The sequence below is a fragment of the Idiotropiscis lumnitzeri genome, chromosome 5 (assembly GCF_059441095.1).
Source record: "Idiotropiscis lumnitzeri isolate Australia: NSW breed Sydney's pygmy pipehorse chromosome 5, RoL_Ilum_1.0, whole genome shotgun sequence".
Taxonomy (NCBI): Eukaryota; Metazoa; Chordata; class Actinopteri; order Syngnathiformes; family Syngnathidae; genus Idiotropiscis; species Idiotropiscis lumnitzeri.
Genome location: NC_142395.1, coordinates 4,639,359 through 4,654,173, shown reverse-complemented (window position 1 = coordinate 4,654,173; position 14,815 = coordinate 4,639,359). Strand labels below are relative to the sequence as shown.

General features: G+C 43.9%; 2 protein-coding genes across 3 annotated transcripts in view; both read right to left on the bottom strand.

Moving 5' to 3' along the window:
* LOC148336025 (ras association domain-containing protein 8-like) overlaps positions 1-14,815 on the bottom strand; it is a 60,037-nt gene that overhangs the window by 26,607 nt on the left and 18,615 nt on the right. The window contains exon 3 of the mRNA XM_088297001.1: positions 4,455-4,512. The gene's annotated coding sequence lies outside the window, so the exon portion shown is untranslated. The remainder of the gene's footprint in view (positions 1-4,454; positions 4,513-14,815) is intronic.
* Positions 1-14,815, bottom strand: part of LOC148336026 (up-regulator of cell proliferation-like) — a 47,159-nt gene that overhangs the window by 13,735 nt on the left and 18,609 nt on the right. For both annotated transcript variants that reach the window (XM_088296999.1, XM_088297000.1), the window contains one exon: positions 4,455-4,512. In XM_088296999.1, coding sequence (XP_088153125.1) covers positions 4,455-4,512 — 58 coding nt within the window. The remainder of the gene's footprint in view (positions 1-4,454; positions 4,513-14,815) is intronic.

The window sequence follows — 14,815 nt, the reverse complement described above, 5'->3', positions numbered from 1 at the left end:
GGGCACTAGCGGGGCGACATTTCGCTCCGTTCGGGACCGTGCGAGAGCTCCGGAGGAGACCGGCCGGCGTGCGTGGTAGTTAAGCCGAAGAGGAACACCTTCCGCCCGGGCATGAGCGGAGCGCGAGGCTGTCAGTTATGAATGAATAAATGAATAAATAAATAAATGAAGAATGCCACCTTTCATTTCACAGGGCACACCGGACGGCGTACCAGCAGGTAAAAGTCGAAGTAATTAAATAAATACAAAAAGAAGTAATTGAATAAATACAAAAATAATGGCTGGGGAATAAAAAAATAACAAGTTTTAATAATAATTTTTTTTTTTTTGTTATAACATGAATTTCACTCTGTCTCTCTCTACCCGTATATATATATCTATATATATATATATAGATATATATATATATCTATATATATATATATATATTTTTTTTTTAAGCATTTTTGAAGGTGCGCCGCTAATTCGCGGATTTTCAGTTTTCGCGGGTGGTCTCGGTCCCCATTAACCGCGATAACCGAGGGTTCACTGTATACGCATATACTGTGTATATTTGCATGCTTTTTATGAATGTCTGCTGCTAATGTTATACATTAACGGCTACATTACGCCGCCGCTTCTGTGTGATCTATATCTTTGCTGCTGTAACACTGCAAATTTCCCCATTGTGGGACTATTAAAGGACATCTTTATCTTTTAGGGCTGCGTGTGAGCAGCATCCAAGTGACTGGATAAGAGGCGGGGTACACCTTCCAGACAATTGCAGGGCAGGTGTTGTGACTGGTTGTTCCTTGACATATCTTGATGTAACACACAGTTTTTTATGTTCTCTTCTATTTCACTGCTCTATATTTTGTTTTTAGACTCTGATTTTTCTGATTGTGAAGATGGCCACAAATTGGTTAACATTCATTCGGATCACGATTCCGATTTATCATTGATTTTAGTTTACCCGATCCCCTCCCCAGTCATTATTCCAGCCCTAATCATTTTTTTCATGTTTTTCTGTTGATTATTACTTAGCGTACACCCTAGAATCCTTCCCTACCGACCCTTATGTGGGCGGCCAGTTGGCTATTTACACGGGACCTCTGGGGAGTGGCCAATGTAGGCACCCAAGTAAAGGGTCTGGTTCTTCCCATAATCTTGCCTTTTTCAAGTTGCGTCTTTCCGAACCTGAATCCATGTCACTTCACTCTCTGCCTTTCTCGTCACCTCGTTCACTGTGTACTTATTCATGGAGTCCTATTGATCCTGTTTCTTCTAGTAAATCTTCCCCATATCTGTGCTTCTCTTTTATTTCCCAACCTCAATGGTGGAAGGCTGATAAAGCAGGACCCCGCGTCGGCACCTCGGCAAAAGCAGGCCGTCGTCCTTGCTCCGCTCCACCAGAGTCCAACCCTCCTCTGGCGGCGCAAGTCCTGCGGCTGCCCTCCGACCTTGCTCTGGCAGCGCAAGTCCCGTGGTTTGCTCTGACGCTCCACTGGTGACGCAAGCCCTACCAGTACCAGCCTCGCTCAATCAAAAATAAAAAATAAAAAAAACACCCGTATTGTGACGTCACAGTGAGACAAGCCACCTCCCTACTGGCCCTACCGAGTAAACACTCACCGACTTTTCTCCAGAACCTAGCAGTTTCAGTTTGGTGGGCTGTGCGAGATGCCTGCTATTGGGACCATGTCATGAAAAACACGCACAATGGGGAGAGGTTGGGTTTTGGTGAACCAGGCGCCCTAGTTCTGGGTTCGAAAAGTAACCACCAAACGAACTCATTCTATCCATTGTCCAAGCCGCATACCATATTTTCACGGCCAAAAGCCATGCCGTATGAAAGGGCGCAGCGTCAGTTGAGGGTGCTGTGTTTAACACATATCCTGGGCGCGCCGCACTATGAGGCGCATGCTGGCTCGGGCATGCTATCTCCCGATTGGAGGAGCTTCGTCAATGGCAGTACTGTTGATGATATGGGAGCTCTCATACCAACATAGCAAACCGACAATGTCAGGGGAGGGATGTCACTAGTCACCACACTCCTTAGAGCAGGGGTGCTCGCAGTTTTTCAGCACGTGAGCTACTTATAAAATGACCAAGGCAAAATGATCTACCTACTATAAAAATGTGTATATATATATATATATATATATATATATAAATAAGACAGCATCGGGCGTGGGTTCGATCCCGGCTCCGGCCATCCTGTGTGGAGTTTGCATGTTCTCCCCGTGCTTGCGCGGGTTTCTTCCGGGTACTCCGGTTACCTCCCACATTCCAAAAACATGCATGGCAGGCTGATTGAACACTCTAAATTGCCCCTAGGTATGAGTGTGAGCGCGGATGGTTGTTCGTCTCTGTGTGCCCTGCAATTGGCTGGCAACCAGTTCAGGGTGTCCCCCGCCTATTGCCCGAAGCTAGCTGGGATCTGCTCCAGCGCCCCCCGCAACCCTGGTGAGGGGAGAAGCGGTACAGAAGATGGATGGACATATATATACATATATATATACATATATACATATATATATATATATATAGAGAGAGAGAGAGATTTTGTACAATGTATGTTGATGTACCTTGCAGAACCGCATGAGCCAATCTCGGTAGCGGCTTTCGCTTTTGAAGTAAGTAGTGTGAAAAATGACTGCTGTCCTGACAACTGGCTTTTTTAATTCCTTCACCTTTCTCTTCCTCAGCTCTCTTTTCGGCGGAAAGTCGGTCTCATATTTCCCATGAAAAGTCCGAAAATGCCACTACACATTTCCCTTCTGTGGTATTGCGATGGTAGACTGGCAGATGAGGCAAACGCACTTCGAAAATGTCATTGTGAAAAACAACAACAACTACCTTTGCGATCGACTGGTAGATCGCGGTCAACGCAATGAGCACCCCTGCCTTAGAGTAACAGTTTTAAATCAAAACCAAAACTATCACTGAACAGCATACAAACAAACAATGAAACAAATAAATACAACTTAGACAAAACGTGAATTTCTCATGCCATTCATATCCCAAAAAGAAATAAAAACACAAAAAAATTACTGCAATGGATTCTGGAAGCCAATCAGCCTCAGCCAATCAGATGGCTGTTTAGAGAGATGCGAGTGGTGTGCTTTGGGCAGTTTTTGTTGTTGTGTTTTTTTCAGTCGGTTGTCTAAACCTGTGATGTTTCTTGCTTGCAATAACATGAATGATAAGACGGACTATGCCATCGTGGACAGCTGCACTTTTGTCTAGCGTTCTCCTGCACCATAACCAAAAGACGCATTCACAGAATTTATTTGTCACAGTCGACAGTGCGATGACCCACCGGGGAGATGGGTGGGAAATACCAGATGCACGTCCAGAGTCGCTGCAGCGGAAGGAAGCAGGCGACAGGGCCAACCGAGAGGAGCTCAGTATCTTTGGTGGAGGGAGGGGCCTCACGCCACACACACAAACACATTTTCTATCAGTCGTTCTATGATTGTGCTGCTTATGTACACAAAACTAGGAATCCAAATTTAGCACCAACATTTTCAAAGCTGAACAATTCTGTAAGAACTGGAATGCTAGTCCCGGCTCCACTTGATTCCCGTTCATTAGGCACAAACCTACTTATATTATACACAATAGATAATGAATGAATGGATGGATGGATGGACAGTATATGAAACTGATTTGCATAGGTTATTATGAGGCCTTCCTGGCCCTTCTCTCTCCACAGTACAGCAAATAATAATATTGTTAATATTAGGAACAATGCAGTCATTTCCGTTATTGAAAGGCTTCGGTTTTAGTGTAGGAGGACCCAAATCCAGGGAGACGAGGCAGGAGGAACTTAAATGGGAATTGAGTGTGACAAAAACCAAAAGGCAAACAAATAACTTGGAAAATGTAAAAATACCGAAGGATCAAAGGTAAAGACAAACAATCGAAGAAGAGGACTTGGACTTAACTTGACCAACAAAAAACAAACAGCCTTAACTTCCGACAAGAGACATAGACAGCTGACATGGAAACAGGAAACTAAATACAAGCAAATTAACGAGACAACAAGGAATACCTGCACTAGACACAAAGGGTTGGAGGGAGTTGATTGGTTAACACGGGGCTTGGGTAAACAAACACAAGTGGACACAATAAGCATGAAGAGACAGACAAGACACAAAGGAATGCAACGCAAAACATGAAAACTAGAGTCAAAAACCTAAATCAACAAAACCAATCATGACAGTAATGTTGGAAACTGCAGTTGTTTGTACTGGAGCCCCACAAATGCACACAAAACATAAGCACATATTTGAAGAATAAAAGCACCGCATATTTAAAGTTTCTGACTTCATGGTATCTGTGAGGGCCAATAAGAGGCTGTGGGCATGTCGGATGAGGCCCCCAGGCCGTACTTTGCCCAAGTCTTCAATAGACTACAGACGACTGAAAATGCAAGTAAGATTTGATTCTTAAATGCAAGAATATCTTACCTGTGTGTTGCTCCTTTTCTCCTTTCCCCTCTGACTGTTTTGTCATTTGTTCTTCTTCCTAAGAGACAAACAAGAAGTAATCCATCATGAAGTGCTGTAGCTCACGCTTCTGCTGCTCAGACACTCATCCACACACTGCTGCAAAATGCAAAGAGGCATGAGCAGTACGTTTTAAATTGTGGCCTCAGTGAAACCCCCTTTGGCCCAATGCACCAACACACACACACACACCCACCCCCACACACATCCCCACAAACGCAGTCACACACACACTTGAGCATTTAGTATTTTTTGCACACAACTGATATTTTTATTTATATCAGAAAGAGAGAGTATTGCGCCACATTGTGCATTGCCGAAGTGCCACAACATCAGGTATTGTTTTTCTGTGTGCGGGACACAACATTTTAGTAACAGTCACCCTCTGAATTTATTCAAGGGAACGCCACATTATTTTTAATTTTATGGACAGTAAAGCGGTTTTGTCATTAAACTTTGGTGAGCACCTACGCTCATTAAAGTTTTTTGTCATTGTGTTATTGTTGCGCATGTAAGTAATTTTCCAAGCTGCGTTGTTTTCTTGATCGGGTTTGTGTATTTTGATTTCCTTGCTTTTTTTTACTCGCAAGTTATTTGCCTTCTTGCCTTTTTCATGAGTTTTGTGTTTGTTTCGGGTTGTCCTGGCTTTGTTGGTATTGATTCTTCTTTAATAAATCTATTTTGTTCAATTATCCTTGTTTTTGGGATCCTTAATTAATTTTTTCACCAATTCTCTTCTGAACTTGACAGAAAAATCTGACCATGGATCCCATTGACTTCGTTCAAGTTAGACAAGTTTAAACAAGGATAGGATAAATGATGGTACATCATGAGAGCTCACTTGTGGAACTCCGTGATGTGGTCGCGATGCTGGCTCATCGGTTTGAGGAACCCGAGGAACGTGTTCCTCATATCCTCGCCCGACTACTATCAGGGTGTCTTCACCCCCGGTTATCCCTCAGGAACCCATTTTACCCTACCCGTCACATTATGATGGAGAAGTTGCAGTCAGTTCATTCATCAGTGCTCTCTGATTTTTAACCTTCTTCAAATTACCAGGGTCATCCAAAGTTGCTTTTTTCATGAGTCTTTTAACTGGCCAGATGGCCTCTTGGTCATTGACAGTGAGCAAAACACAACCAGAACTCCGGTCCTCTTCCCAGGACTTTATTGCTGAATTTCGACGCATTTTCTATGATTCAGTCAAGGGGAGGGAGGCTGGAGTGAAGATTGTGCACAGGGTATCCAGTTACAGGGTTCGTGTGGGTGCTTGTAAACCTTGAAAATGTTTGGATTTTAATGTTGTATTTTCAAGGTTTGAAAAATGCTTGAATTGTGGGTAAAGTGCTTGTAAATGCTTGGAAAGGTTTGTCATATTTCTCGTCAGTCTGACTCAATAAGCTAAATATAAAATGGAAAAAATTAAAAGTTTCCTTACAAATGAAAGCTACACGCTTGATTTGTTGGCACAAGCCTTTTTGTTAGGTATACTGTATACAGCTCTGTGTCATGCATTACAACGTCGCCAAGATGAGGACAGTGGTGCATTGGTCCATCATGCCGGAAGGTTGTCGTGTTAATGAACGTTTACTGGAAAATGAAAAAAACCTGACTAACATCTAAGGCAGAGGTGTCAAACTCATTTTTGTGGACGGGCCACATCGTAGTTATGGTTTCCCTCAAAGGGCAGTTATGACTGTGAACCCAAAAAAAGGTATGATCACCTTACTTTATCACAGACACAAAACAAATTGATGGAAAGCCAGTTTTGAAATCAAAAGTCAGTCAGTAATTGTTTGTTGAACAATTCTTGTTTTTTTTTTTTAAACAGGAGGATGGGTAACTAATAAATGGCAATATCTCATATCTCAATGTTGTTAAAAGAGTCATGATCTGTCTTTGTTGTTTTTGGTTTAGTATTTAGTTTCATGTTTTTTCCTTGTGTTTGGTGTTCATTGTGTCCACCTGTGTTCGTCTACCCAAACCCTAGTGTTTACTTTCAGTTCTTGTCGGTGCATTGTCCCTGTCAGATGTTCTTTTTCCTGTCAGTGTCCATGTCCGTTGTCTTACTGTCCAGTCTCGCCCAGTCAAGGCAAGTCAAGTCAAATCAACTCATTGTGTTTCGTTGGTCCCTGTTGTTTTGCACTTTTTGATATTAAATTTTTTTTGTTCCTTTTGTGCCTTTTGTTTCGTTACCCCTTTTAAGTTCCCCCTGCCCCGCTTTCCTGAGTCTGGGTCCTTCTCTTTCTCAACTTGTCAAAAAGTGAAGAAAATGTGCTAGAAACAGGAAGTTCACGCACATGTTTTGCTCTTCGCGGGCCACGTAAAATGAGGTTGCGGGCCAGATCTGGCCCCTGGGCCTTGAGTTCGACACCTGTGATATAAGGTGACATTAATGCATATGACTAATGCTACACACACACCAAATCCATTTGAACGTTCCGCTTCGCTTAATTCGCTGGCGTTTCACAGAGTAGGGTTTTTGGACATAGCCGCTATTTCGCCCACATTGGAAGGTGTTATGTATTGATTGTAGTCGTTTCTCGTTGAGAATGTAGCGGTGGCCCCTGGGTAACTTGTTGATGACGTAAGTTGTTGTTGAGCGCTGAATAAAAAATACAGACGTAGTTGAAATGGCTTCCTGCCCCCCCGAGTCTTTATTCTGGATATTAATCCTCCTACCCAAGTTATAACAAACTGGCGACGAGGTACGGCCCTGCCTTGTTTGTTTTTGGCCGCGAGCCCGACGTTGTCTAATTTTTTTTTTTTTCTCCGCGAGTGTGCGGCACGTCGTCGCGGCTGACCGAACGGCTAACTGCCACCTCCGTGCCTCGGGGGAGGGGAAATCCCCGCGGTGGACATGAAGAGTGTTCGTCGCTAAAGGGGGAGGAGAAATCTCCGAAGTAAATAGAAAGAAAAAGACAGTTTCCTGGACTAATTGTTGAAGGAATATAAACGAGGATGGCTCTGGTCGGACATATGGGACCATTTGACGAAAATGAGGAACAATGGACTTCATACATCGAGAGGTTTGAATACTTTCTTCTGGCTAACAAGATAGAAGAGAATCTTGTTGTTCCAACGTTCCTAAGTATTGTGGGAGGAAAGACATTCAACCTACTGCGTAGTCTTGTTCAACCTGACAAGCCAGGAAACAAGACTTATGTCGAGATTGTGACTATAATGAAAAAATCACTATGCACCAAAATCGTTGGTCATAGCAGAGAGGTTTAGATTCCATAAGAGAAATCAGGACAAGGGGGAATCTGTTTCACAATTTGTAGCTGTATTGAAACAGTTATCTGAACATTGTGAATTTGGACTTTCACTAAACGACACTATACCTGACCGGCTGATGTGTGGTCTGCGCTGTGAGTCAATTCAAAAACGACTATTGACAGAAGCTAATCTGCGACTGGAGAAGGCGGTTGAAATTAGCACATCGATGGAGATGGCTACCAACGAAGCACAGTTGTTCAGCACTTCCACCCAAATACACAAGGTAGCAACGGAATTTACAAAGAAAACGGCATCAAATCAACCATGTTATCGTTGCGAAAAATCAGGGCATCAGCCAACAGAGTGCTGGTGTAAGGACTTGGACTGTAGAACCTGTGGTAAGAAGGGCCACATTGAATGTGTCTGTAGAAGTAAGAAGATTCAGTCACACAAACAACATAATGAGAAACAAAAAGGTGGTGTAACCCGAAAGAAATATGTAAATAAAATGAAGAGGATGAACACAGTGATTGTGAGTCAGAGGAAGATACAGGACATGTCTTATCTGTTATGGATGACCCTGATGATGGATATTGGGTCACACCGTTACTTGAGAATGTGCCAGTCTGAATGCAGTTGGACACTGGTACACGTGTGTCCATGATATCGGAAGTTGTTTATAAAGACAAATTCCAACACCTTGTCCTCCAAAAGACTAGACTGAAGTTAAGAACATACACTGGTGTGCCTGTCCCAGTGGTAGGAGTTGTGTATGCTATGGTGGAACATAACGAACAGAAAAAGACTCTTCCCTTGTACGTTGTAAAGGGGAATTATCCAGCTTTGCTGGGCCGCTAGTGGCTGAAGAAGATCAAATTGAATTGGCAACAAGTGTTCATAATCAGGGAAGGAGAAACAACCTGCTTACAGAAGATCTTGAAAAGGCATTCCAAGGTTTTTGATGGTGAACTTGCTAGCATGAAAGACATTACTGTTACACTGAAGGTTAAACCTGGGAGTTCCCCAAGGTGTCTAAAAGCTAGACCCGTCCCATATGCCATCAAACCGAAAGTCAAAGCAGAATTGGACAGATTGGTAAAGAGTGGGGTCCTAGCACCTGTAAGCACAATGACTGGGCTACTCCAATTGTTCCTGTCATGAAAAAGGATGGCAGTCCCAGAATTTATGGTGATTTCAAAGTCACTTTGAATCCAGTTTTGTCAACTGAAAAGTATCCATTACCCCTCATTGATGATCTTTTCTCATGCCTGGCTGGAGGGATGAAATTCAGCAAAATTGACTTATCGCAAGCATACCTCCAAATGAATGTTGAACGTGAGTCACAGGAGCTGTTGACCATCGTGACTCACAAAGGACTTTACTGGTATCAGAGACTCCCTTTCGGAATCACCTCTGCTCCAGCACTGTTCCAAAGAGCAATGGACCAGATACTGAGGGGTCTTTCTGGGGTCCAGTGCTACCTGGATGACCTGCTTATCACCGGGCCTGATGAACAGTCCCATTTACAAAATCTGGACGCGACCATACAGCGACTGGAAGAATATGGATTGAAGGTCAGACGAGACAAATGTGAATTTTTCAGACCAAATGTTGAATATTTAGGACATGTGATTGACAGCACAGGACTGCACAAAGCACCATCAAAGGTAAAGGCCATCGTAGAGGCTCCAGCTCCCAAGAATGTAACTCAGTTGAGATCTTTTCTGGGTTTGTTGACATATTATGCCAAATTTGTGCCCAACCTTGCAAATATGTTAAAACCACTACATGTGCTAATTAACAAAACCACGCCATGGAAGTGGACGGCCAGATGTGAGTCAGCATTCCAGAATGTGAAGACGGCCCTCGCCCATTTTGACCCCAAACCCCCTCTTCAGCTGGCGTGTGATGCTTCGCCTTATGGGTTGGGTGCTGTCGTGTCACATATCATGCCGTCTGGAGAAGAGAGACCGAGTGCCTTTGCATCAAGGGCGCTTAACAAGGCGGAAAGCAATTATGCACAGATTGAGCGTGAGGCACTTTCTATAGTCTTTGGAGTAAAAAAGTTTCATCAGTACCTATATGGTAGGAAATTCACGACAGACCATCGACCCCTGACCTCTATTTTTGGTTCACATAATAATAATAATATTGCCTTTATTAGTCCCACAATGGGGAAATTCGAGATTCGAACCCAGGCCTCCTGGGGAGACTGGGTCCTGAACGCGGCGCCTTAGACCACTCGGCCATAAGGGCATTCCATCGCTGGCAGCCAGTCGCATGCAGCGTTGGGCTCTGCTGTTATCTGCTCACCAGTATGTCATCAAGTATAGGAAGTCGGACCTTCATCAGAATGCTGATGGGCTTTCGAGACTCCCTTTACCTGTCACACGCCCAGAGCCTGCGAACGCCGAAGTGTTTTACTTCGAGGAAATGTCTGTTACTCCGGTTACCTCGATGCAGGTGCAGAAAAAGACTCGCACTGACCCAGTCTTGTCCGAGATTGTAGATATCATCACTCGGGGAAGGGGAGGAGAGATGACACCAACCTTCAAGCCTTACTTAGTGAGACGAGATGAGCTTTCAGTCCAGAATGGATGCTTATTGTGGGGCTAACGTGTCATAACCACCACCCCTCAGAGAGAAACTGCTTGCAGGGTTGCATGTTGGACACTGCGGTGTGGTTAGGATGAAAGAAATTGCACGCAGTTATTTTTGGTGGCCAGGCTTGGATGCAGCCATAGAGGAGAAAGCAAGATCGTGCAGTGACTGCCAGAAATCGAGAAACCTCCCACAGCTTGCCCCTTTACACCCATGGAACTGGCCTGAGGAACCGTGGCAAAGAGTCAATATTGATTTTGCTGGAGCACTAGAGGGCCACATGTTCTTAGTTGCAGTCGATGCTCATAGCAAATGGCCTGAAGTAGCTGTCATGAAAAGTACCTCTTCAGACAGAACCGTCGAAGAGTTAAGGTCCATGTTCTGCAGGTTTGGTCTTCCATAACAGCTTGTCAGTGACAATGGCCCACAGCTGGTGTCGGAAGAGTTCTGAATGTTCATGGAAGAGAATGGTATTCAGCACATCAGGTCTGCACCGTATCATCCTGCTCCAAACGGGCTTGCTGAAAGATTCATACAAACCATGAAGCAAGCGCTAAAGTCCTCCCCAAGTACACAGTCTCTAAACCGTTGTCTTAATAGATTTCTGTTATCATACAGAAACACGCCCCACGCCACAACTAAGGTGTCTCCTGCGTCATCAATGTTTAAGAAAACACTCCGAACACTATTTGACCTCTTAAGACCTCAAAAGACAAAATACATTGTTTATCACCAACAGAAAGGGACAATGGGCGAAGGCAAAGTTACGGTCCTTCACGGCGGGAGATAAGGTTCTTGCTCGGAACTATGCTCGTGGTGATAAGTGGATACCTGCAACAGTTGTTGCAAAAACAGGCCCAGTATCACATACTGTGAAAACCCATGATCACCTCGTTTGGAGACAACATATTGATCAATTGCTCCAGGCTTCCGGCCCTGGTGAAGACTCATCTCGTGCTACGTCGTTCAATCCAGCGCCAGAGGTCCATCAAGAGCAACATCCACCTTCAGAGAAACCTCAGGAGCAACCCTCTGAAATGGAAAATGTCCCCGGAACACCCAAGCCTGCTCAGGGGACTATGCCCGGTACCCCTCTCAACCCAGGAATCATTCAGCCATCTTCAACAGACACTGTAACTGACTTATCGATCGGTCGTACTTATCCTAAAAGACACAGACGACCCCCTGACAGACTGACGTTGTAGTGTAGTGACTAACCCATTTTATGGGGCAGAATAATCCCCAGGGTTTAGTCCGGATTGAGGAAGTCCACCCTCTCTCCGTAGTTAGCGCCCGATTTGAGGACAAGTTAAAATTGTTGGGTATTGAATCAGAATCTTTACCTGCCAATACTTGGTAAAAAAAATAAATAAATTAAAATTAAAAAAAATGTTGACTTTTGAGAAGGGGACCTTAACAGTAAGGGGGAAGAATATGTTATGTATTTATTGTAGTCGTTTCTCGTAGAGAATGGAGCGATGGTAACTTGTTGATGACGTAAATTGTTGTTGAGCGCTGAATGAAAAATACAGACGCAGTTGAAATGGCTTCCTTCCTCCCGAGTCTTTATTCTGGATATTAATCCTCCTACCCAAGTTATAACAGAAGGCAATATTTCTCAAACTTTAAAGTGCGACAACTATTTCACGGCATATCAATGAGCAAAACAATTCACAAAAAGTGGATATACTGGTTAATTATGTACCTTCTTACATCTAGTTGAAGAGCACTTCATTGTTTTGCCTGTTACTCATGTGGTTTGCATATATGAATTGCCTTTTTTTTTTTTAAATAATCAACATTTTTTTGTTAAAATAATTTAATTTGGATCATTTTCTATGGCACATATGACAATCTCTCATGACACACTACTGTGCCAAAGCACACTGGTTGAGAATCACTGGCCTTCGGTAAACATTGAGTGTCATGGCTAGCCGACAGTTGCAAGGTTGTGAAGGACTTCAGAAAATAAGTTGACATTTATATTTTCATCTATGTCTAGTTTCATTGGTCACATGTAGGTGGAATTAAAACCATAAAAAAGAGACATACATTCAAAGCCGAAAGTTTGTAGCCTAAATATTTAAACAATAGACTTAGTTCCGGCTGATAAAATATATTTTCATTACAGGTAAACAATTTTCAATTGCCCCATGTCTACTTAACCTTCCTGGCAACTTTATTGAAAGCAAAAATGGTTAAGTATTGTCTTTTTGTTAATTTCATTAAAATGGTAACAGTGTCATAGTCATAGGCAAGCTCTTCTTCATGAAAGGTGACTGAGGTTTTGTTAAACCAACTAAATATTTTCCTTCACTTTATTATTGGGAACTCGGGAATGGCTACGATGACAGCGGAACCTATGCAACTTGGCAGTGGACGGTTGCACTCTATTTAAAGAATATATAAGTATAATAAATAAATTCCAGATAATAGCTGTATCTGTCAGAAAGACTTGAGGGGGAACCTAAGTTTTGTTCCGCATCGACGCAGTATTAGGACAGGTCTCATAATAAGGTAACACTTCCGCTCCTCTTGTGACACCCGTAGGTGTGCGTTAACTGATTGAAAGTAAGTATTCCGGTCGTGTTACGTATTGTCAACATATCTGTTCCAAATACGTGTTAATTGTTTCCCGTTTCGGCAACTTTCGCCGCGAGTACGGCCTCGTTTGCGTCGCCGCAGGTGGCGATGAGCTCTGGGAATTTATCTGTGCTAAAAATAGACCAGTGCCGTTACTGCACCCGGCGGGCGCTACTATCGCCGTGTTGTACTCGTCATCATAGCGCTATTGTTGCCCTTGTTATGTCATTGTAATGTGACTGTAGATTTATTATCACTTTTGGTCTATATTCATATTAATTCGGACATATTGTTTTCTTCTGTTTCAGACCACACACACATACACACAGACACACACATATATGCGCACCCACAGGCATATGCGCACACATGCATTCACATTCATACACATATCTATACACTTCCAATTATATGTGACCCCCCTTGTTGACATTAAAGCATTCAAGATATTCCAGTTTCCTTATTCTCTGACCAGAATCAACGGTCCATACTGCCCGCTTCAGCTAGTGTAATTTCTAAGCTAGTGGACAACACTGCATTACAATTAGTGGTCCTTCGAGCCGGATTGGAGCAAAGCTAAAGCACTATGGACCCTGCAGCAACTACGGAAGAGACATTGAGTAGGCCCAGCAGAGAATCCTGTCTGCCCCCTCATCTAATGGACTATGAAGTTGGCTATTCAGTTCCCGGCTCACATCCTCCAATCACTTCATCCCGCTCCAGCAGCAGACTCAGAAGTACTTCGAGGAGATCCCACCACTCTGTAACCAACTCCAGTTCTTACTCAGGGAGGCACACAACCTATTCCGTTGGTCACTACCCACAAGATGGACTCTCTCCAATCCAAGCGGCTATTCTGGATGAGAAGGCTAAACAACTTCAGCTGGTTAATCTTCAAAGATAGCTGGCTGAAGACGCGGAAGCTGAGCGCGAGCTCCGACAACTACAAGCTCAAGCCAAAGCAGCTCAACAGGCCCAAGAGGAAGACATACAAGCAAAGGAGGGCATTAGCAAACGCCTCGAACAAAGCCGAAGACTACAACAATTAAGAGCAGATGTGGAAATAGCTAAACTAGTCACATCAATGCTCAGCACAAACAGCACCACATCGATCACCTGTCAGCCGATTCCACCGGCTAGTCCTGCACCAGGCAAAGTTGCACCTCCTCACGCTAACTCATATTCAACAATGGGCAAACAACAACAATTCCCCAATTTATCCCAAGCAGCTGCTGCAGCACAACCGTTACCCACGGCAGCGCCAACAATGATCCATGATGGAGCGGCTGCTCCAATACAAACCGAGATACATAATATGACTCACGGCCCGTCACTCCAGCAGACAGGGCAAGAATGGGAGCAGCCTCGAGCTTCTTCCATTCCCATCCAGGCTCCTATATCAGCACCTGCCCCCTATCCTGGTCTACAGCCACAACTCGGTGCAGATATGCTGATCGCTTCCGCCTTTGGCATCCCAAAGCCAACGCTACCAGTGTTTGAGAGCGGTTGTGAGAGTGACTTTGCTCTGCTGAAGATGGTTTTGGACAGTCTACTCAACAACCACGCCCACCTGAGTGAGCAGTATAAGTATCAAGTATTATTAAGTCACTTGAAGCTACCTAGTGCTCTCCAACTCGCCAAGGCGTATATGCACCACACAAGGCCATATACAGCTGCCCTCAACGTACGACAAGATAAATACGGTCAACCGAGCCAGCTCATTCAATCAGAGCTTGGTGTCATCCTGAACTCACCCCACTCAAGATAAGTGATGCCAACAGTTTTGACTCCTTCGCTCTCTCCATCCAATCCCTTGTGGGCATGCTGAGAACTCTTGAAGGCTACAATGGCGTTTAACTTATGTGCGGGTCGCACGTCGACCGACTGTTGAGTAAATTGCCTCCCTATTACCGTGACAG